This window comes from Dryobates pubescens, chromosome 9 (genome assembly GCF_014839835.1).
Source record: "Dryobates pubescens isolate bDryPub1 chromosome 9, bDryPub1.pri, whole genome shotgun sequence".
In the NCBI taxonomy this organism is placed as follows: domain Eukaryota; kingdom Metazoa; phylum Chordata; class Aves; order Piciformes; family Picidae; genus Dryobates; species Dryobates pubescens.
In genome coordinates, this window is record NC_071620.1 from 36230812 (window position 1) to 36255787 (window position 24976).

At 45.5% G+C, this 24976-nt stretch overlaps 1 protein-coding gene across 1 annotated transcript in view; it reads left to right on the forward strand.

The window, feature by feature from the left end:
• Positions 1 to 2769: 2769 nt before the first annotated feature.
• ELOVL2 (ELOVL fatty acid elongase 2) overlaps positions 2770 to 24976 on the forward strand; it is a 45459-nt gene continuing 23252 nt past the window's right edge. Inside the window, exon 1 of the mRNA XM_054164351.1 lies at positions 2770 to 2870. Within this exon, the coding sequence (XP_054020326.1) occupies positions 2868 to 2870 (3 nt within the window). The 5' untranslated portion in view covers positions 2770 to 2867. The remainder of the gene's footprint in view (positions 2871 to 24976) is intronic.

A 24976-nucleotide genomic window follows, 5' to 3' on the forward strand; every position in this document is an offset into this window, starting at 1 on the left:
AGCTCTTTGTCTAGGTCCAAGAGAAAGCAAGGGCTGAAGTAGGACATGGACAAAGAGCCTACCAGGAAGGAAGTCTCAAGATCAAAGCATTGTGCCCCAAGGATCAGTGCTGGGCCCCATGCTCTTTAACATCTTTATTGATGATCTGGATGAGGGCATCGAGTCCATCATCAGTAAATTTGCTGACGACACCAAGCTGGGGGCAGGAGTTGATCTGCTGGAGGGTAGAGAGGCTCTGCAGAGGGACCTCGACAGGCTGGACAGATGGGCAGAGTCCAACGGCATGAGATTGAACACATCCAAGTGCCGGGTTCTGCACATTGGCCACAGCAACCCCATGCAGAGCTACAGGCTGGGGTCAGAGTGGCTGGAGAGCAGCCAGGCTGAGAGGGACCTGGGGGTACTGGTTGATGGTAGGCTGAACATGAGCCTGCAGTGTGCCCAGGCAGCCAAGACGGCCAATGGCATCCTGGCCTGCATCAGGAACAGTGTGGCCAGCAGGAGCAGGGAGGTCATTCTGCCCCTGTACTCAGCACTGATTAGGCTGCACCTCGAGTACTGTGTCCAGTCCTGGGCCCCTCAGTTTAGGAAGGATGTTGACTTGCTGGAACGAGTCCCGAGAAGGGCAACAAAGTTGGTGAGGGGTTTGGAGCACAAGCCCTATGAGGAGAGGCTGAGGGAGCTGGGGTTGCTTAGCCTGGAGAAGAGGAGGCTCAGGGGTGACGTTATTGCTGTCTACAACTACCTGAAGGGAGGTTGTAGTCAAGTAGAAGTTGGTCTCTTCTCCCAGGCAGCCAGTACCAGAACAAGAGGACACAGTCTCAGGCTGTGCCAGGGGAGGTTTAGGCTGGATGTTAGGAAGAAGTTCTATACAGAGAGAGTGATTGCCCATTGGAATGGGCTGCCTGGGGAGGTGGTGGAGTCACCATCATTGAAGGTGTTCAGGAGGAGACTTGATGGGGTGCTTGGTGCCATGGGTTAGTTGTTTAGGTGATGTTGGATTGGTTGATGGGTTGGACGCGATGATCTTGAAGGTCTCTTCCAACCTGGTTTATTCTATTCTAAACATGAATGAATCACTCCTTAGTCTCCTTTCCTCCAAGCTAAAGAGCCCTCAGCTCCCTCAGTGTGTCCTCATAAGCACTCCTATCAGCATGTTTGTGGCTCTGTGCTGGACTCTTTTAAGCAGTTCTCTGAGGTCCTTCTTAAACTAAGAGGTCCAGAACTGGACACAGTATTTGAGATGCACCCTTACTAGGGCAGAGTAGAGGGGCAGGAGAGCCTCTCTTGGCCTACTAACCACAGCCCTTTATGCTATCTCAGGTGCACATTGAAGACTGCTTTAGTAAAACCAGGGGAAAGCAGCAGGACACATTCCATAAGCTTTGATAGTTTAAATATGCATTTTATAGAATTCTTCATCTGCATTTAGAACAAAAGTCAGTTGTGAAGGCATTGTTCCACCAAGTTTCTCCTTTCCTCTAACCACCTTCTGTTTCATATCAGTGGCAGAGTTGTAACTGGGTCAGTAGCTCCTCCTGTGCTGTATGATTTTCCTCTTCCATACCCGACTTACACAAATATTTGTTTATCAAATCAGTCCCTCCCTAGCAAACAGATCTCTGGGGAGATATCACAGGCCATAGGGAGACATTGACCTCTCTTTGGATGATGTGTGGAGGATTTAGGTCTTCAGAGAACTTCAGCTGCAAATACGAGTGCTGAACTATAGGCCAACCTCTCTGTTAAATGCAGCAGGATCACGTCAGGATCACAGTAGCCAACCGATGCCCTTGTTTGCTCCCAAACTGGCCACTCATAGAACCCCAGAGTCATTCTGGTTGGAAGAGACCTTTAAGATCAAGTCCATCTGTTAACCCAGCACTGCCAGGTCACCACTGAACCATGTCCCTCAGCATTACATCTATACATCTTTTAAATCCCTCCAGGCATGGAGACTCTACCACTTGCCTGGGCAGCCTGTTCCAGGGCTTAACCACCCTTTGGGGGAAGACATTTTTCCTAATGTCTAACCTAAACCTCCCCTGGTAGAAGTTGAGGTAGTTTCTTCTTGTCCTGTCATTTTTCACTGGGGAGAAGAGACTGACCCCCACCTTGCTACAGCCTCCTTCAGGGAGTTGTAGAGAGTGAGAAGGTCACCCCTGAGTCTCCTTTTCTCCACATTAAACAACCCAAGTTCCCTCAGATGCTGCTGCTCATGAGACTTACCTCTAGAGTTGTACAGTATCTTCCAAACTTAGATACAAGCATGTTTTAAGCCCAGCTGTCTTAGCCACTCCTCACAAGACTTGTGCTCTACCAGCTTCGTTGCCCTTCTTTGGACATGCACTAGCACCTCAATGTCCTTCTTGTGTAGTTAGGGGCCCAAAACTGAACACAGCATTTGAGGTGCAGCCTCATAGTGCTGAGTACAGGAGGATGATCACTGCCGTAGTCCTGCTGGCCACACTACTGCTGATACAAGTCAATGGAGAACCCTCCTAACTGAATCTTCCCAATGGCTTTGTCAAAGGCTGGTGACCGCTGCCCACAGCAGCACTGAGAGTGATGGAACAGCATCTTCAATCCCTTCCCCTTCTCAGCCATCTCATTCCCACCTCCCAGAGGCTGCTCACCATCAGCTCCCTATCCTCTTCACGCCCCTTCCTTTCCAGGTGCGCTGGGGGCACCCGGCCGAGCCCAGCCCATGTCGCCCCGGCGGCCACTGCAGCCACGGCGCCGGCGGGGGCGGGCACGGCGGAGCCGGGGAGGAGGTGGCGCCTTATAGCGCGGGCGCGGCGGGCGCTGCCGGCAGAGCCGAGCCCAGCCGAGCCCTACCCTGGACAGCGCCTCGCCGCCGCGCCGCCATGGTGAGTGTCCTCCCGGCCGGGCCTCCCAAGTCGCCATCGGAGACTCTGCCTTTCTCCTCCTCCACCTCCTCTCATCCCCCCTCCCGGATCTGACCGCACACGAGCCGCCGCCGCGGGGCCCCGATGCTTTCCTCCTCCCTCCCTCCTTCTACGGGTCAGATTCGGGGCGTGTATTGTCAGAGAGATGTCTCTAGCTGCCCCCCTCCAGCCCCTCAACGAGACAGCCGGTGGCGGCGAAGGGACTGGAGGGACCGCCGAGCTCTCCAGGGCAGTGCGGGGAGCCGGGAGGGGACCCTGAAATGGAGGATCGGGGGTGTGGGTGAGGGGAGTGGGTGATGCTTAGTCCCCAGTGTTCCCACAGCCCCTGTGCTCTTCCCCGCTCCTCGCTGGTGCATTTTCCTCTATTTCGAGGCACATTTGAGCACGTTATATAAACGGATTATTCCCGGCGGTGTGTTAGGAGATGCTTTTGTGTTAGTCGTAGAGAATCTCAGTACGGCAGGGATTGGAAGGGACCTCTGAGGATCATGTAGTCCAACCCCCCTGCTAAAGCAGGGTCACCCAGAGCAGGTTGCCGAGGATTGCAATGTCCAGGTGGGTTTGGAATCTCTCCAGAGGAGAGTCCACAAACGCACTGGGCAGTGTGTACCAGTGCTTGGCACACACACGGTCTGTAGTGGCACACTTTCCCCCTCCCCCCCCCTATGGCATGAATGAACAATAGAGTTTTAGATTCCAGTTCAGCATTTAAGAAAGTGAAAGTGGAACAACAGAGTCACCTAGTTAGCAAGTGGGACCATTTCCCCATAGCATATTGTGCCTTTGCAGTCATAGTAACATCCCCCAAAGGAGCTCATCCTGTTTATAAACAGAAATGCATGAAGTGTGATGCTGACCTTACAAAGTAGGACTGTATCAGACAGGTGTTTTGCAGCCTTAAAGTGTGAGGTATGGTGGGGGATAATAATTAGTCCAAGCTGGTTGTATCAGAATCTTGGGACATGATTAACAACAGAAACTACTTTTTCTTGTATATGATTTAACCACAAAAATACTTTTCTCCAAATGGGACCACCACAAGCACAGTGACAAAAGAAGATCCCAAAGCATACCCAGAAGCCTTCCAGCATTTCCCTTCTCCCTACCTGAGGGTATACCCAGAACCCCTAGGGCTCTCTCTTCCCCCCCTCCACTGTTAGGCTAATCTCAGCTGGCCAGCTCTGAGATTGCCCTTTCCCCTTCTCCTCCTGGCATTAGGTCTAGCCAGGCCTAAGAGGCCTCGAGATAACTCCCCTTCCACTACCAGATAGGGAGCATCTCCCACGGGTACAGCGAGGGAAGAAAGAGGAAGTGTGAGACCTTGCAGATGGATTTATGGGGAGCAGGACATTATGGGTATGAAATACACTAGTTCCTGTGTCCACCCACTGGGCTGGACACCTGGGGCACCAGAGGTGCACCCTGTGTGGCAGCAGCAGGCAGCACCCAGCCTAAACTGCCATATACTCCCTTCTCTAGTGGCATGAAAATCAGCAGGTGTATATTGCCAGTGTCCCTTCAAGTCAGCTGACAGAGTTTCCCTGGCATTCTGTGTGTTCAGTCACTAGGATTTGAAGAAAATAGCCTAAGAATGGGATTTTTTGCAATTTCATTTTGCTGAAGCAGCAAACCACAGCCTTCACCAGGCTTTAAATATGGTGCCCAATGACAGGACAAGGGGCAATGGGTACGAATTGGAAAGTGGGAAGTTCCAGCTAAACAAAGGGAAAACTTCCTTCCTGTGAGGGCAATGGAGCACTGGGCCAGGCTATGCTGCCCATAGAGGTTGTGGAATCTCCTTCTCCAAGGAGAATCCAAACCTGCCTGGACATTGTGATCCTGGACGACTGCTCTGGGTTACACTCCTTTAGCAGGAAGTTGGAGTAGATGGTCCTCAGAGGTCCCTTCCAACTCCTGCCATCCTGTGATTCTGTTTCCTCGGCACCCCCACTGTTAGAGGGCAACCTCAGCAGGACAGCTCTCTGCATGCATTTCACTGCAGCTCTACTTCAATGAATCTAGGTCAAATTACACTGGCTCAGGATTTGGCTACACCCTTGAACTTTAAACCGATTATAAGTTTTGATTTGTCAGTGCATTTTCCATGGGGTCAAATCCCAACTTTACAGAGTAAGAGACTGTGTAACCTTGCACAGTGCAGGGCAACTAATATTTACAAAGAGGGTAGATAACACTGGGGTAAGCATAAACATGAGGACAGCGTGAATCTGTAGGTAGCAGGTTGAAGTATCTGTACCTTTACACCAATCCAGCTGTTCAGGGGTTATATGGGCAGGAGCCAGAATGCCTTTTAAATTCCCTAAGAGATGTTGATAACCTGTCTAATCTGAAATCAATGAAAACAGACACCTAGCTCTTCTAAGCACTCATAAGCATCATGGACACCATATCAGTGTATGATGCTAGATGTGGGCATATTGATTGCAGGACAGAAGGGGCTCTAGACAGCAATAAATCTCCCTTCTTTATTGGCAGTAGCCAGGATAAAACCCTACCTCATTGCCCAGTAGTATTTGTTAGTTGCCCCAAGCACCTCCTGAAAAAGAATATTAAAAGACAATGGTCCAGCCCCTGAACCTCAACACACAAATTGGAAGAGGACATAGTAGGCAGAGATTAATCCAGCCCAAATCCATGACTGATACAGGAGCCAATGCTGCAGCACCCACTGCCAAGTAGATCTCTCCAGCTCCATCAAAGTGAAAAGGCAGCCAATTCCAGCCATTCAGAACCACAGCAGCAAGCCAGGCCTGTGCCAGCTGACACACAATTACTGAGCTATGAGAAAATATGCTCCAAAACTGCATGTAAAACTACAAAGGGACAGAAGTACTGCATAGAAACTTAAGAAGATGTGCTGAAGCCTTTGGCACATAATGGGATTGATTAAAACTCACCCTCCAGGACCTGAAATAAGAGTCTAGTGATTCGTTTGCATAGTTATGGATACCTGCATGCTGGCCTTGGTATTGGTCTTTTTCATCTCTAGGAAGATCCTCTGAGTCTTTAAGGCTGGTGATTTTATCTTTGTTCCAAGCAGTCTGACCTGTGGAAAATAAAAACTCTCATCACTCATCAGGCACTTGATGTTATGTTCATTTAGTTTAACAACATCTCTTGATTTTTTTGAAGGAAAAGGTTCATCAGAGGCAAACACTTTCAAACTCAAACTTCAGTACATGGTTGGGAGAAACAGTACAGGAGGTTGGGTTTTTATAAGGTATTAATAAACTCCAGATTAATGTTAATATAAGGGTCTGGTTTATTCCCTGATCTAAGCCAGTTTCAAGTGTAAATCATGAGAATCACATCAGGCAGGACTTTTGTGAGTTTTGTTAGTCACTGCCTATAAAACTGATTTAGAAGCTGAGGAATGGGTAGTCCTTACACAAAAAAAAACCTCTGAGTGCAAAGTCCACCCTCAGTGATAAAGTAAAATGTCACAACTGACCTCTAATTAAAGAAGGGAAATGAGAAGGGAGGGAAGTGAGGAGCATGAAACTAACTGTGTACTGCTTGTCCAGAGCCAGAAAGCTGCTGGGATGAGTCTGGCTTGAGAGGCAGTGGTAGAGAGGCACAAGAAGGATTGCCCAGCTGCACCTGGTGAGACTGGGGCCTGCAGCTCTGCATGATGAATGCTTCAGGCCTATCAAATTTATCAGCCTATTTATAAGCTCCTGGTGACAGCTGAGCTTAGAAATCTGTTATCTGCATACACCCCCCCATGGCTCACCTTATCATGTGCTAAATACATGGGCCACACTATCTGAGCAGCTGGATCTTTACCCACGGGGCTGCTGCACAGCTGACAAGCAGGCTTCCATATGAAATGCAGTGAGTATTTAGGCCTTCCATAGCACTTTGTACCCAACTAAAGTAACAGCATTTTAGTTTTGGAGGGTTAGTTATGCTCAGATCTAGGAGGGTAAAAGGGAACACTTTACATCCTACATCTTCAAGAATGTGACTAACATTACTTAGTATTAATGCTGAAAGTATTAAAAAATATATTACAGTATTCCAGCTAATGACTTTAAACTGCACTGTGTTGCCTCTTCCTCATTCAAAACTCACCAGGATGAAATAGGAATGGTCAGATGGTGCAGACTGAAGGGATTCTGGGGTGCATTAGGAAGCGTGTGGCTGGCAGGTCAAGGGAGCTTCTCCCCCTCTACTCTGCCCTGGTGAGGCCACACCTGGAGTACTGCATCCAGTTCTGAGCTCCCCAGCTCAAGACAGACAGTGACCTACTGGAGAGAGTGCAGTGGAGGGGATCTCTGATGAGGAAAGGCTGAGAGACCTGGGGCTGTTTAGCCTGGAGAAGAGAAGACTGAGAGGGGATCTTACCAGTATTCATAAATATCTAAAGGGTAGAGGTCAAGAGGACAGGGCCAGACTCTTTTCAGTGTTACCCAGGACAAGGGGCAGCAACCTGGAACACAGGATGTTTCACTTAAAAATATGGAAAATGTCTTACCTGTGAGAGTGCCAGAGTAGTGCAGCAGGCTGCCCAGAGAGGTTGTGGAGTCTCCATCTCAAGAGATTCAAAGCCTGCATGAACAACCCGCTCTGGGTGACCCTGCTTTGTCAGGGGATTGGACTAGCTGATCCCTGGACATCTCTTCCAATTCCCACCATTCTGTGGTTCTGTGAAACCAAGCCCCATCTGGCAGAAATTGCTGTATAAAGATGTGCAACTAGAGAATAAACAAAGATAAAGATTCATCAGGGTTGGCAGAGATTTTGATTTTATTCCTCCCTCTAAGAAGGACAGATATGGAAATGAAACAAGAAGTATTTCACAGCCTGTGCTGTTATTTGAAATGCAAACACAGCAAGAAATGGAAGATGGAAGCAGAATGACCAAGTTGCAAATAAACATCCTAAAACCAAACAGAAGGAAGATCAACAAAATCACTTTATTTCTTGAAAGCCTCCTAATGTATGCTAGTCAGGGTGCTTTGCAGCTCGCTAAGACAACCTGGTCCAGCAGCCTAATAGGAGGAGTAAATTACACGCAGGAAGAAAAGCCTACAGTTATTTCACTTAGGTGACAATAACTACTGCAATTTACAGACATTTAGAATCATTAAGGCTGTACCATGCAGCACTCAGTAGCATTCTTTGAGAGAGGCAGCAGCCTGAGCACATCCAGGGTGTAATGGATTTGGGAAGTTTGGGCTTTCAAATATGTTCCAGGAATACGCTACAGGCTGGGGTCAGAGTGGCTGGAGAGCGGCCAGGCAGAGAGGGACCTGGGGGTACTGGTTGATGGTAGGCTGAACATGAGCCTGCAGTGTGCCCAGGCAGCCAAGAGGAAGAAGTTCTATACACAGAGTGATTGCCCATTGGAATGGGCTGCCTGGGGAGGTGGTGGAGTCACCATCATTGGAGGTGTTCAGGAGGATAGGGTGCTTGGTTGCATGGTTTAGTTGATTAGGTGGGTTGGATTGATTGATGGGTTGGACACGATGATCTTGAAGGTCTCTTCCAACCTGGTCTGGTCTATTCTATTCTATTCTATTCTATTCTATTCTATTCTATTCTATTCTAATGTGAGAATTAAACTCTAGGATACCTGCTGGTGGTATTAACAGATGATGTGAACTAATTAACTTCCACACTCTCTGCTCTCATGCCAGCAGCCTTATGATTGGGTTTCCATACAGTCCTTGGAGTTCATGAGTCTGATTAAAGATTTTAAAAGAGAGAAATTTAGAACTGTTTTGGAGGAGGAGACCTAAGAGGAATTTCATACTCTGGTTTATGTAATGTTTTCTTTCCTCTCCTTACCCATTGTGGTTTTTTTCATCAGGATTGAAGTCTAAAGCATGCATTAGCTTTTGAAATCCAGGTTTTTGCCTTCAAGGATTTAAGGGAGAAATAGAAGGGGGGGGGGGGGGGGAATAAAAAAAATAAACCATAAAATAACAGAATCACCAATTAACAGAACAAGATGGTATTTTCCTCTTCAGTTGTTTTGTGTTCTCAAGTGGCACTTTGGAAAACACACATCAGATTGTTTCCTCATTTCCCTATGTTGCACATGCATTTTCACAGCCAGCTTGAAGCGAAAGAAAAACCCCAGCCTCCCCTTTGTTTCTTGCAGTTAGCTGTAAGCATGGATAAAACCATTCCAACAAGCAAAGTGCCTTCAGATTGGCAGGGAATAAATGGTTGGCCAAGCTGTCAGGCGAGATTTGTTTGTCAGGGAATTGGCACGTCTTTGGGTAAGGCGTTCTGATTACTGCCATCCGCACCCACTTCATCTCCAGTTGCAAGCAGCTTTGGAGTCTCTCCAGAGAGGGAGGCTCAACAACCTCTCTGGGCAGCCTGGTCCTGTGCTCTGTCACCCTCAGAGACAAGAAGAATTTTCCTTATGTTCAGGTGAAACTTTCTGTGTTCTGTGCCTAGTTTGTGCCATATTCCCCATGTCACATCTCTATCACACCTGTAGTTTTATGGCATTACGAGCTCTCTTTTGAGGCAGAAGGTTACTGACAGATGCCTTCTAAGATACATTGTTTTGTCCTGATGTGACAGGTTGGAGATGATGATCTTACAGATCTTTTCCAACCTTGTTGATTCTATGATTCTATGAAAAGCATCACAGGATGTTCATGCTGTGATTTCTTGGTGCTGAAACACACTAGAAACTTGGCTCAAAAAACAGGCAGTTTGTGCAAGGATATAGAAAAGGCAACATTGAGCTTTTTATTCCTCTGCCAAACAACAGAAGCTCTCCATTTCACTGAAAAATGATAGAGTAGAGTAGAGTAGAGTAGAGTAGAGTAGGATAGGATAGGATAGGATAGGATAGGATAGGATAGGATAGGATAGGATAGGATAGGATAGACCAGACCAGGTTGGAAGAGACCTTCAAGATCATTGCATCCAACCCATCATCCAACACCATCTAATCAACTAAACCACGCAATGATACAGAGAACCTTTCAATTTTAATGCAGTTGTTTCTTCCTTCCTGCTGGAGAATTTGTAACCTGCATTTTAATAGCATCTGCAAAAAAACCCAAACCCTTGAAAGATTAAAGACTAGATGAGAGCTATCTTGCTTGCAATAACTCAACTGAAATCTCAATACTATGCTCCCAGCCCACCCTCAAGGGCAAAGCACTGCTTTTACATGCACTACATTACCAGCATGACTTCATTTCAAATTGGTGATCACTGAAGTGGACCCTCGGGGCTACATTTATTACAGTGTTTTCTCACAGAACAATTTATTTTTTATCAGGCAGGAAGTAATTTCCCTCAGTTTACCAGCCACCTTGGAGGGATGGCAGAATTCAGATGAAAAAGCATTTTGATGGAAAGGTTGCAAAGTTGAGAGCCAAGCCAGAGAACCGTGTCGTGGGGACAGGTGTGGAAGGGACACGGCACAGCGCTATCCCCTCTGGCCTCCAGGTGTGCTTCTAGGAATTCAAAGGGGCGTTATACAAATCATACACAACTGGGGGGAGCAGCTGACAACACCATCAGCCTGTGCTGCTGTTCAGCAAGACCTGGACATGCTGGAGAGTTTGGCAGAAAAGGATCTAATGAGCTTTAACAAGGGCAAGTGTAGAGTTCTGCAACTGGGCAGGAATAACCCCATGCACCAATACAGTGTAGGGGTTGACCTGCTGGAAAGCAGCTCCATGGACAAGAACCCCTAGTGCTGTTGGGCAAGGTCACCATGAGCCAGCAATGTACTCTTGTGGCAGGGAAGGCTGATGGCCTCCTGGGGTGCATTAAGAGGAATGTGGCCAGCAGGTTGAGGGAAGTTCTTCCCCTCTACTCTGTCCAAGTGAGGCTACATCTGCAGTATTGCATCTGATCTGGGATCCCCAGTGTAAAAGAGACAGGGAACTACTCAAGAGATTCCCACAGAGGCTAAAAAGATGACAGGGGGACTGGAGCATCACTCTGATGAGGAAAAGCTGAGAGACCTCAGGATATATATCCTGGAGAAGGGAAGACTGAGAGGGGACCTTATCAGTGCTTATCACTATCCAAAGAGTGAGGGTCAAGAGGATGGTGTGAGAAAAAACTTTCCTGTGAGGGTGCCTGAGCATTGGAACAAGCTGTCCAGAGAAGTTATGGAGTCTTCTTTGTATAGATTCCAAAGTGCCTGGAAATGATCCTGTGCAACTTGCTTGGGTGACCCTGCTCTAGCAGGGGTGTTAGAGTTAACCAGGTTGGAAAAGACCTTTGAGATCATCGAGTCCAACCCATCATCCAACACCATCTAATCAACTAAACCATGGCACCAAGCACCCCATCCAGTCTCTTCCTAAACACCTCCAGTGATGGTGACTCCACCACCTCCCTGGGCAGCACATTCCAATGGGCAATCACTCTTTCTATGAAGAACTTCTTCCTAACCTCCAGCCTAAACCTCCTCTGGCACAGCTTGAGACTGTGTCCTCTTGTTCTGGTGCTGGTTGCCTGGGAGAAGAGACCAACCCCCACCTGGCTACAACCTTCCTTCAGGTAGTTGTAGAGAACAATAAGGTCTCCCCTGAGCCACTCTTCTCCAGGCTAAGCAACCCCAGCTCCCTTAGCCTCTCCCCACAGGGTTGTGCTCCAAACCCCTCACCAGTTTTGTTGTCCTCTGGATATACTCCAGCAAGTCAACATCTTTCCTAAACTGAGTGGCCCAGAACTGGACACAGGACTCAAGGTGTGGCCTAACCAGTGCTGAGTATAGGGGCAGAATGACCTCCCTGCTCCTGCTGGCCACACTATTCCTGATACTGGCCAGGAGGCCACTGGCCTTCTTGGCCACCTGGGCACACTGCTGGCTCATGTTCAGCCTACTATCAACCAGTACCCCTAGGTGATCCCCGAAGGTGCTTATACATAGCTGCAAAAAGCAGCAAAGGACATCTTCAGACATCACCTCTTGCTTGCTTTCTTAGCATCTTCCTAAAAGAAATCATTTCAAATGGATCAATTTTCTTTAAATCCAGTAACAGTTCCAACTCCTCAGTTTTATTTACTTACTTAACTCTTGTGGCTGTCACTCATTTGCTCCCTCACCACACTTACAGATCAGACAGACTATAACAGAGATGTGAATTCCTTGCTAAATTTGGTTTTCCAGGGAAAAGCTTCATATTGCTTTTTTCCCCTGCAACACCTTCATTCTCTCTGATATTTAATAACTAGGTTTAACTTCTGACAGACAATTACTTTTGCTGGCAAATAATTATCCTGTGTCTGTTAGTTTGCTTTACTTCTCTTAATTATTAATTTATTGTTTTGAGGATAGATACTTCCCATTTTACTTGGCTTAAAGGATATCTGTAGCAAATAAGCCCTATGAGGAGAGGCTGAGGGAGCTGGGATTGCTTAGCCTGAAGAGGAGGATGCTCAGGGGAGACCTTATTGCTGTCTACAACTACCTGAAGGGAGGTTGTAGCCAGGAGGGGATTGGTCTCTTCTCCCAGGCAACCAGCACCAGAACAAGAGGACACAGTCTCAAACTATGCCAGGGGAAGTTTAGGCTCAAGGTGAGGAGAAAGTTCTTCGCTAAGAGTTGGTAGCCATTGGAATGTGCTGCCCAGGGAGGTGGTGGAGTCACCATCCCTGGAGGTGTTCAAGAGGGGATTGGATGTGGCACTTGGTGCCATGGTTTAGTAGTCATGAGGTCTTGGGTGACAGGTTGGACTCGATGATCTTTGAGGTCTTTTCTGACCTTATTGATTCTATGAATACATGAATCAGCTACATGTGCCATCAATGCTACTTCTAACTTGTCCTGTAAAACAAAGATATTTATTACATTTACTTCTAAGAAACCACGGTCTCTTGAAGTAGTTACTCCCAGCCACACACATTTAATGCCAAGCAAGAAGTGATGCTTCACCTTCTTTGAAACAGAAGGAAAAGTCAAGAGACTTGGAGCTTTGCTCATTGGAAACTTGAGCTCATGAGGATACTCATTTTCTGGAAAGAGCTATCTGATCAGTACTTGAGATGTGTATCAGGTCTCAGATCGTCTAAGCTGACCTTGCCAGCAACTCTGTTTTCCTCCTGCCTGCTGTATGTCCATTACAGAGCAGCTCTGAACCTCACTGCTCCTTAGCTATCGAGGAAACCAATATTTTTCCAGCTGACCTCTATCTTTCTGATGGCTGTTTGCTCTAAGAATTAATTAGCAAGTGAATGACTCCAGTGAGTGGTGCAGCCTTCTCCTGGTGATGTTACGTCACATGGAAATTCCCAGTGCTGATGACACTTCACTTTACAGGTCAGCTTAGGCTGATCCTGTCAGATGATCACCCTGAAAGATGAAGAAAGCTGTGTGAAAAGCCTCTGCCAACAAAGACTTCTAATACTGGACATAATCACAAAGACACAGAATGTGTTGTAAGAGCAGTGGCTTCTAGTCATGTTTGCCTGACATTAGCTATTGTGACATTCTCATCCCTTAGAAATTCTGGTTTTGCTCTTCTTCTGCAAATCAGCAGTTACTTATAAATTATCAACAAACCATACATCAGAAGGTAAATGTCCATTAAAGCTCACAAGCTTCATATCTGTTTGAATTTAAGCTTAATCTATGGATTTTAGCTTCTGTAAGCAGATATTTTGACCTAAACCCTCCAGTTTCTTTCCCAATGTAAATTAGACTCATACCTGCCTAACTGAAAAGTTTCCTCTACTGTTTTCTACCTGCATTCCTCATACAGCAGCTGGACTCAATGACCTCAAAGTGAAATTGAAAGGCTTTGCATATGTTGGAAGATTAAGGCTGAAACCTTGGAAGCTGGGATCTGGACTCTCTAATCCACAGCAGCATGCCACAAACACCTCCTCCTCTTCTAGTCTTTTCTTTCCCCTTTTCCTGTTTTCCATTTACATCCCTATAAATAGTTCAGGAGCAGGTCTATGCATTTGGGCAGCATCTACAAAAATGTAGCAAATTACTGCAAAGCAAGAAAATCTGAGTTCTCTGATGGGCAAATTAATACAACTGATTTTTCTTCACCCAGACCATAAGAACAAGAAAAATCTGTAAACTGGAAAGCAGCTCCACAAAGACCTTGGAGCCCTAGTGGACAGCAAGTTCTTCATGGGACAGCAATGTGCCTCTGTGGCCAAAGAGCCAATGCTATCCTGGAGTGCATCAAGAAAAGTGTGTTCGGCAGATCTAGGGAGGTTCTTCTCCCCCTCTGCTCTGCCCTGCTGAGACCACACCTGGAATACTGTGTCTAGTTTGGGGTTCCCCAGTTCAAGAGAGACAGAGACCTGCTGGAGAGAATCCAACATGGATTATTAGGGGACTTGAGCACCTCCCCTATGAAGAGAGACTGAGAGCCTTGGGGCTGTTTAGTCTTGAGAAGACTGAGAGGGGATCTCATCAATGTATGTAAATATCTGAGAGGTGGGTGTCAAGTGGAGGGGGGCCAAGCTCTTTTTGGTGGTGCACAATAAGACAAGAAACAACAGGTACAAGCTCAAACATAGAAGATTTCACCTCAACATGAGGAGAAACTTCTTTACAGTGAGGGTGACAGAGCACTGGAACAGGCTGCCCAAAGAGGTCCTGGAGACTCCTTCTCTGGAAGCTTTCAAAAGCCATCTGGATGCATTGCTGTGCTGACTACCCTGGGTGATCCTGCTTTGGAAGAGGGGTTGGACCCGATGATCTCTGGAGGTCCCTTCCAACCTCCAATGTACTGTGATACTGAGATGTGTTGTTACTCTTAAAGATGTGGCTAAATCAGGCTAGAACATGACCCACCTTACTGGTCTTTGAATGGAGAGCAAGGGATAGAAAACATGCATGTGCATATGTTAACCTGCAGCACTAAGTTCCTTTGCCAGGTTCCTTCATTCCAAGTTTTGAAGAGAAATGAAAATACACGAGCTCCACTGCTGGCAGTGAGTCCAGTGAGTCTGGAAGGATTAAATAAGACATTCAGCAGCAGGTCTGGGAAACAAAGAAAATACATTGGCATTATTATAGAGATTTCTGTAATGGGTTTTAATCCCACTTTATTCTTCTCTCAGTTTTTGACTTCACAGAAGTCAGTAATCATTTCAATTCACAGGTGTTCTTTTAAAATATCCTTCTGGTTTCACTGTGGCAGTGAAAGCAGGACTTGAACTTCTAGAGCACCTAAACTGATGAAAACAAGAACTCAGTGTTTTAGCTCAGTAAAACTGCAGGGTGGAAGGACTTCAGCTTGAGGTGTCTATACCGAAGGAGTTCACTACAAAAGCCAACCGAGGGTGTGAACATCTCTCTGGCCCTGTTCCAGCTGTGCCAACAGATGAGATTACAGCTCCCAGCCATGCAGCACCATCCCTTTGCTGCAGGTCACTATCCTGCATGGCTCCTCACATGAGCTGTGCATCACTTGGTTTACTCAGCATGAGCCCAAGTGCCCAAGGGGTCCTATTTAGATTATTTTGATTAACCAGAGTCACCCGAAGGGAAATACGTAGCAGCTGTACAAACAGCAGTGCTATAAAGTCTGTTGTGGTATTCCCAGCCCAAACAAAGCACAGCCATGAAGCTGGTGCATGGCACCCTAACTCTCAAGCCAGCAGAGCTGCTCTCACAGTGCCTAAAACACAGCAGCTCTTCAAATCTGCTATAGTTTATGAGGAACTCAGTTGAGTTTAATAAGTGGGGCAACTGGAAATGGTTTTGCTCATGAGAATGAAAGTATTTTCAAGACCATTATTTAAAACAAACAAACAAACCAACCAACCCACCCCAGGGTGTTCTCTGCTATAATTGTTTGCTCCTAGAAGTTTTTATACTAAAATAATCTTCTGTACACACTCAGTACCTATGGCAATTTTTAAATACTCTAGAAGCATTAACAGTAGTCACATTCAGAAAACTACAGCATCTTGACTAGAAATACAGTACACAGTTAAGGGATACAAACAAGAAGTGCAGTGCTTAATTAATTTTCTTATCAAATGTTAGAATTGGTTTGGTTGGAGGAGGCCCAAGATCAAGTCCAGTCATTAACCCAGCACTTCCAGGTCGCCACTAAACCACGTCACTCAGCACCACATCTACATGCCTTTTAAATCCTTCCAGGGATGTGGAGTCCCCCACCTCACTGAGCAGCCTGTTCCAGGGCTTGACAAAGCCTTCCTATGAAGAAATGTTTTCCTAATATCCAACCTAAATCTCTTCTGGCACCACCTGAGGCCATTTCTTCTTGTGCATTTGCTATTGAGGAGAAGAGGCTGACTTCCACTTTGCTACAACCTCCTTTCAGGGAGCTGTAGAGAGCCAGAAGGTCTCCCCTCAAACTCCTTTTGTCCAGGCTAAACACCCCCAGTTCCATCAGCTGCTCCTTGTAAGACTTGTTCTCCAGACCCTTCACCACCTTTGTTGCCCTGATTTGGACATGCTTCAGCACCTGAATGTTATTCTTGTAGTGAGGGGCCCAAAACTGAATACAGGATTTGAGGTACAAATGTGTACATACACTATGTGTGTAGTATATATACAGCACCTTTAGCAATGTGTACATTAGAAGCCTGTTTAACCCCCTGCATTGTAAGTGAATTGGTTATTGGTTTGAAAACATGTATAAATCTGCCAGTTTTGCCAACAGCTCTCAGTAGCTTTCCTTTTTGTTGCATCCTTCACAGGCTATATCCAATCTTCATAGAATCAATAAGGTCAGAAAAGACCTCAAAGATCACCGAGTCCAACCTGTCACCACAGACCTCATGGCTACTAGACCATGGCACCCAGTGCCACGTCCAATCCCCTCTTGAACACCTCCAGGGATGGTGACTTCACCACCTCCCTGGGCAGCCTATTCCAATGGCTAACAACTCTCTCAGTGAAGAACTTTCTCCTCACCTCGAGCCTAAACTCCCCTGGTGCAGCTTGAGACTGTGTCCTCTTGTTCTGGTGCTGGTTGCCTGGGAGAAGAGACCAACCCCCTCCTGGCTACAACCTCCCTTCAGGTAGTTGTAGACAGCACTAAGGTCTCCCCTGAGCCTCCTCTTCTACTGCTAATGTCTTCAGCAAATGTGTATTTATAAAGGGAATCAGCACTGCAAGGAAAAGTCTCAGGGAAGCAATTAGTTAATAATTTACAAGTTGAGCATCTGACTCAGCCCAAAGCTTCGGAATTTCCTGAAGGGATGCTCACAGTGGTCTGTCAGATACTTCAAGAGGAAAAGGGAAAAATGTTTAGGCTTTATTTGAGTTTGTATGTGTTTAAAACACAATGAATTAAAATAAAATGTATACAGAGAGAACCCCACAGCCCTACTTTTATGTCATCCCAGAGGGACTAGAGCTGCAGCCCCTTGAGGTTTTCAAGTACTGCGGCCTTGCCTCCCCGCATCCCGCACACCAGTGCCCCACAGCACCAGCGTGAGCCATTTAAACTCAGACAACACTGTTCAGTCGGGGAGAGCCCCGGTCAGGGAATACATTTTAGCAAATCCTTTTTGATCCCCCACCCCCAGTCTGTAACAGGAGGGGCAGGCAGTCCCTTACACATTAATCCCCCGCCATAGGGACCCAGTGTTGCATTGCAGACATCTGGGACGGCAACCAAGAAACCTACTTCTTGGGCATAGAGTGCCCTTTGTTCCACCGCTGCCAGGATTGTGGGAAAACCACAGCTCTTGCTTTTGGGGTTGTTGGATTTATTTTTTATTTCTTTCTTTATTTTTAAAGGTTTATTGTCCAACAAGCCATGAGATCCTGTGCAGAGGCTTAGGATCTTCTATTCATCTTAAATCTTGAAGTTACAGTAGAAAATCGCGAGCTTTTCTCCGCGCTAGAAAGGCTATGTCGGCTGTTTGTCTCTAGTGCTTCCTCCAGAAAAATGGCCAAGCGTGCATGCCAAGTACAAAATAAAGCCCTGAATTCATTACACTAACTTACAAAAATCAGCTTTTCAGCAGCAACAAAATCTGTCTGCAAATAGCAAGGGAAACAAAATTATCAAGATGTGGCACAGTGAGAAGACTGAGCTGCCTTCTAAACGTGTGGCGGCAGTTCTCCCCTGCCCCGTCAGCTGCTCCTGTCTTCTTTATTCATTGTATGGATCTAAATTTAGGATGCAAGCTTCTTGCTGCAAAAGCTGTAGTTGCACACATGGCACGTGCTGGGCAGATGCTCCATAACCAGGCACATCTTTGAGGAATATTCTGTTTCAAACCCAAGTCATCTGGTAAAACCAAAGCCTTAAAAGGGTAACGGTACTCTCTTGCTCTGGTAGAATTACTTCCCTAAGCTTCTCAAAGCGCAGCTGGCTGTCTTGCACTTTTAAAATGAGAAGCTGCTTCATTCTGGGTTAGACAATCTTTACCCAGGCTGGTTGTTTGGAAGTAGGCATGTTCAGCTGTGCAGGCTTTCGTACTGCTGATGCAAAAATCAATTCTGATACTATTCTGTCCTCTCAGTGCCTTGTAGAGTCACCAAGGGCTGAACAGGCCTTTGAGGAATCAACTGCAACAGAATTAACTTCTCTCTAAAACACACAAAAATCCCCACCTCATCAAGGTTATTTGCTTGTAATTTAAGGACCTTCCTGCTCCAAAGGAAACTTATTCAAGCCAGGAATAAGACCTGGAGTTCTCAAGGAACCTTGTTTTGCCTGAGGAAGTGATTTATTCACCCAGGCTATTGGAAGGAGGCAGAAATTGTATTTACCCTTTCATTTGTAACTAATTTCTTTTTTTGGTTATTCCCTAGCAGTCATCTATATTCCTGTCACATTGTCACTGACAGGAGTTATGTCCCATCTCATGTCATACTGTCATTTTAAATCCGATTGTTGGATCAAAGGAAAAATGAGGTCAATAATTGCTACCATTTCCTTGGGAACTGGCAGGCCACCTCTGAGGGCTCCCTAGAGAAATCTGCTTTAATTATAAGTCAAGCTGATGTTCCCCTGTGGAGCAGGTAGAACTGAGCAGGAGCACTTTTAAAAGGTATGCATTGATCTGCTTTGGTGACAGGTTCATTTTGAAATTGGTGAAAAGCAAGAGGAGGTAGATACAGTTTGGGGAGCGTACACAACAGACAGATGCTGCTAACGGGGCCATGGCAGCCACCCTTCCTTCTGCTCTTTCTTTAATGCCAGACAGGGTCTCTTCTGAGCACTGCAGTTGCCATGTATTATTTCAGCCCTTACTTAATACAATTGTAAAGAGCAGAGCGAAAAAAAAGGTTGAAAACTGTGGAAAGGAAATCCTGACAGCAGTGATTTTGAAAGGGAATGTTTCATCCTGAAGACAATGTGACACTCAGCCATTTACAGGACAAAACAATGAAAAATGTGTTACAGGGTGAATGCTTTCAGGCACTTAAATTATGAATAGATTTTGGCAAACCAAGTAAATATTAATGGGCTCTTAAATCACTTTCATGCAGTTGCAGTGCAGAAACCTTCCAAATTCCTTTCCCCCTAGTACTTAAAAAGACCAAAGAGCTGATAAATTTTACAAACCAAATTTTTCTCATGGGGATGCAAGATCTGACAGCAGCCTCACCCTTCCTTTCTGCAGAGCATGTTTCAGACCACCTACCAGCACTCCAAGGGAAAAGCAGGTTTCAAGACTGCCACTGCTTAAATATATAGTGGTCACACCTGCAAACCTTCAGGCCACCCAAAAGCCCTTTCCTTTCAGAGAGGTGTGCAGATGCCTCCCACACACCTCCATATACTGGCACTCACAGATCAGCTACAGGGGCAGCATACAGAACTCTACGCTCCTTGCTGTCTGGCAGAGCAAGGGTAAGAAAAGAGCTGACAGAAAATTGCCTTTCCCTATAAAATTATCCTGAGATTCAGCAGTGTACATGGTGCCACTGAAAGCACCATGATGGGTGTGTATGGAACCCAGCAATACTCCCTAAAGATAACTGTGAGAGAAACCAAGTAGAAGGGATTCCCTATACATCAGTCCTTGCAGTCTGCTAGAGTTTGGGAATGCTGAGAATCCCAGCACGGTGGGAGTTGGAAGGGACCTGCAAAGATCATCTAGTCCAATCCCCCAATAAAAGCAGAGTCACCCAGAGCAGGCTGCCCAGGATCATGGCCAGGAAGGTTTTTAATCTCTCCAGAGGACACTCCATAACCTCTCTGGGCAGCCTGTTACAGTGCTCTGGCACCCACAGAGGAAAGTAGCTTTTCCTCATGCAGTTCTACAGTACAACACAACATCCTATAGGCTTTATTTTCAGACACTAACAGGCACAAATGCTGCACTCCTCAAACCCAACCAGCCCCAACTCTCTTGGCCTTTCTTATCTAGTATTCAAAATCAAGTCACCTAGAGAGCCCAAATGCAGCAACTGCTGAAAAGAAAACCTCTGGCTACATTTAGCTCTGTCTTTCCATACTTACCAAACTTTACATCCTTCTACTCATGTTTCGTATCAAACATTGGTAGCCACTGTTGTTCTTCTTGAGGAAACCACTAAAAACAAAGCATTTTCTTGCAGATAGCATAACCTGAACACCTACTGAGGAAAAACCTTTGAGTTTCATTTGCAGCTGCCTCCCACTTTTCATCTTCATCAACTCAGCTTTCTTTGCAGTGACTAAATCAGCCCAGGAGAAGTTGTTCAGTGCTTTTGACCATAATCACTGTTCAAATGGTTGTTCTCAGTTCCCTCTAGAGAAATCCAGCCTATTTGATGAATCAGCTCCCCACCAATTTACTCTGTCAGATAACAGGCAGGCCTGCAAGCCACCTACCTCATTTGTGATGCCAACCTGCAGTCCAAATACCTGCAAAAATAACCCTCAGCTGCAAAGATACTGTGCTTTTTGATACAAAAAAAAAGGTGCTGGACTTGGTAATAGCAGCTGGAAACAGTCCAAATAGCTGCACAATATGTATGCAAACTTTAGCAGTGGAAGGAAGCATGTATGGCCTAGTTTGAGAAAATAAGAGCAATCAAATATAATGTGGTTGAGAAACACAACAGTTAACTAATTTTTAGACTAGATATGGCTCTTCCTAAAATCTTGTAGACATATTCTGTGTTTGTCAAAGTATAAGCAGTGCTATTCTGTGTTCCGTTCAAAGCTGTTCTTGAAGTCCTTTAAATAATTTACTGGCCAGAGTAACGACATCTTCCTCTCCTGGAGTGCTTACACTTTATTGTGAGAGCTTTAAGAAGAGAGGAAATAGGAAGGGAAATATATGAAGGTAATTCATCTCTAATGGCTTTTTGTGCTAAAGCTGAAAAAGCCTTCTTTTGTTGTTGTTTTTTCCCCCTCCATTACACTGAATTTTTTCCAACAGATTTTTTTTTGCATGAAATTAAAATGCATTAAACAACTTGCATTTCCAACATAAAGATACAGATCCCTCTTCTTTTGGAACACATAATAACCATACCTTGGAATGGACTTATCAGTATTCTTTCCATTAGCTGTTGGTTATCATCTGCAAAATTCTGCACATTGTTCACTGGAGCACCAGAACAGGCTGCTCAGAGAGGCTGTGGAGTCCCCTTCTTTGGTGACATTCAAATTCCATCCTGTGCAACTTGCTCTGCATGACTCTTGGTTTAGGAGGGGGCTTGGACTAGATTATCTCCAGAGATCCTTTCCAATCCTCACTGTTCCATGATTCTGTGAGTAATATAAGCATCTTACTGGACCTGAACCACTGGCAGAACTTCCCTTGCTACAGTAATGCCTAGCTTCAGTCACACCAAATAAGGTGCCTTAGGACAGATGAAGTTAAAAAAGCCTGCCAGCTTCACAATGCCACTTGTTAGGAAGGAACTGGGCAGAGAGGTTGCTAAACTAGCAAAAACATCATAAGTGGATCCATCTCACATTGGTGTAAGAGCCCTGTAGTCAGTGCAATTTACTACAGTCAGAGGGCTGTGCTTCTACTGGGAGCTCTGGTGATACAGCTGTGCTGATTAGTGGTTGGACTTAATGAACTTAAAAAGTCTTTTCCAACCAAAACAATTCTATGACGAGGGCTTTGTAGTGCAGCTAGCCCCCTATGGGTTAGTTGTTTAGGTGGGTTGGATTGGTAGGTGGGTTGGATGCGATGATCTTGAAGGTCTCTTCCAACCTGGTTTATTCTATTCTATTCTAATCAGCCATCAGACATGAAAGAACATCCAGAACATCCCATGGGATGCAGAAGTTACCATATCAAATAAGGAGTCCAGTTTCTGTTTCTTGTATCTGAAATACTACAAAAGATGTGAGGTTATGTCCCTTCTAGCTATTTTTGTTTTCCTTCCATGGGACACAGCAGCAGTCTCATCACCCAGCTAGTCACTTCAGTTTGTTCCTATTCTCAGTGAGATTATCTGAGTGAGTTCCATGTATTAGTTATAAATTACATATAGTTATAAATGACACAGATCAAGTTTATTACCAATTTCTGGATGTCCCATCTCCCAGTTTCCTTGGCTATCAGCCTTGTTGTAGTGATGCAACACATGGCAACCTCTGCCTCACCCTTCTGTCTTCAGCATCGTCTTTCTTCTGCAGTTCCTGTATGGAATTGCTTTCTTTAGGGATCCTTACACACATTTCCTGTACAGACGTAACACACAGATCACAGAAGGTAAGGATGTCAAAAACATAGAAGGCAGCCTGAAAAAAATCTGTGATGAAGAATTGTTCCCCACTCTAGATCTTTGTTCCAGATCAATTTTAAGTGCTCCAACCAATAAAAAGCTAAACAACTTCTTTTATAAGCAATTATGCCACTTTTATGAGATGGAACTCTGACCTCCTTTTACTTCATTTCATCCCCCCTTTTAGAATAGAATAGAATAAGAATAGAATAGAATAGAATAGAATAGAATAGAATAGAATAGAATAGAATAGAATAGAATAGAATAGAATAGAATAGACTAAGAATAGAATAGACCAGGTTGGAAGAGACCTTCAAGATCATCACGTCCAACCTATCATCCAACACCACCTAATCAACTAAAGCATGCAACCAAGCCATTCTGAAGCCAGCACTACAGTTTTCCAAAGCTTCTTTGAGATTTGTATATTCAGACATGTGCAGGCACCTCAAATTAATTTCTTTCAACATTCTGACAGAATCAGATTAATTCCAGTACTGCTCAGCCACTGACTATTTACAGAGCAGAAACCTGCAGGGAACTAAGGAAATGTTCCCATCTAAATAATAAAACCCACCATACTCAGTTATGTTTCAAATAGCACACTTACTTCCAGGAGCTGTACTGCAAAGCAGGGGCTGACACCTATGTCTGGCTTTTGTTTGAAGCCTGAAATGAGATCTCTTCATATATAGAGAGTATTATCATTTCTGTGTGGCTGTGCAAGAATGAGCAAAAGATTACCTTGGATTTTTGATTTACTGAATGACAGTCAAAGCTTTTGCATGAAACCCACCCAACCCCCAACCCCTACTAATTCAAAAGGTTTCCAGGTAGCAAAAGTGCAGTTGAATACAGTATGTTCATCTGGAGGAAATTTATTTCAGAAAGCTGTTTAAAATCCACATCATCAAACAGAAAGACTCCGAAACATACATCAGCTCTTATGTGGGTATTTGCCTCTTCATCACAGATACTGTCTGCAAAAGTACTTTATGCAAAAGAACAACACTTTGAAGATGAGTTCCTTAGCTCAGGAAAGCCTGGTATCATGGTCTGTGAATATCAAGGAACCTTTCATTTTAGAATATCCATCCTTAGGCTAAGATGGGTTACAGAGAATCACAGAATCATAGAATTGGTTTTGTGAGAAAAAGAAACCTTCAAGTTCCTCAAGTCCAACAATTAACCAAACTGTGCAAGGTCACCACCAAATCACACCACTCAGCACCACATGTACACAGGGCTCCAAAACTGGAGTGCTGCACCCAGTTATGGAGTCCCTATTACAGGAAGGATCTGGACATGCTGGAGTGTGTCCAGAGAGGGGCCACAAGGATGATCAGAGGGCTGGAGCTCCTCTCCTGTGAGGACAGACTGAGAGAGTTGGGGCTATTCAGTCTGGAGAACAGAAGGCTCCAAGGAGACTTTATTGTGGCTTTCTAGTATCTGAAGGGGACCTACAAGAAACCTGGGGAGGGACTTTTTAGGGTGTCAGGTAGTGACAGGACTAGGGGCAATGGAAAAAAACTAGAAATGGGTAGATTCAGATTGGATGTTCAGATGGACCCTCTTGTGTTCCACTTCATTGCCCCTTGTCCTGTCAGTGGGCACCATTGAAGAGAGTCTGATCCCATCCTCTTGACATCTGCCCTTCAGATATTGATAAGATCCCCACTCAGTCTTCTCTTGTCCAGGCTGAACAGCCCCAGGTCTCTCAGACTTTCCTCATCATCTTCATAGCATCTCTCTCCAGTAGTTCCTTGTCTCTCCTGAACTGGACACAATACTCCAGAGTCAGCCTCCCTAGGGCAGAGCAGAGGGGAAGGAGAACTTTCCTCTCTTGAGGGAGTGTTTTCAGTAGGTAAGCCAGTAGACTGATCTCTCAGTGAGGACCAGGAACTGATCATAGAATGAGATGAGTTTCATTGTGTTTTTTCCATACCTGCCAGACTTGCAATAGTATTTTAAGTGCAGTCAGCATTCATAGAATACATCTGGTTGCAAGAGACATCAAAGATCATTCAGTCCAACCCTTGACCCAGCACTGAAGGGTCAACACTAAACCACATCCCTAAGCACCAGGTCTACACTCTGCTAAAACACCTCCAGGGACAGTGACTCCACCACTGCCCTAGGCAGTTCATTCCAATGTTTGATAACCCTCTCTGTGAAGAAATATTTTGAAACACCCAGCCTGAACCACCCCTAGTGCAGCCTGAAACCATTTTCTCTACTCCTGTTGCTTGTCATCAAGGAAAAGCAGCTGGCCCTCTCCTTGCTCCAGCCTCCCTTCAGGTAGCTGTAGAGAGCAATGAGGTCTCCCCTCAACCTTCTCTTCTTTAGACTGAACAGCCCCAGTTCCCTCAGATGTTCCTCACAGGTCGTGTTCCAGGCCCTTCATGAGCCTCATTGCCCTTCTCTGGACAAGCTCCAGCACTTCAAGGATCTTCTTGTAGTGAGAGGCCCAGAA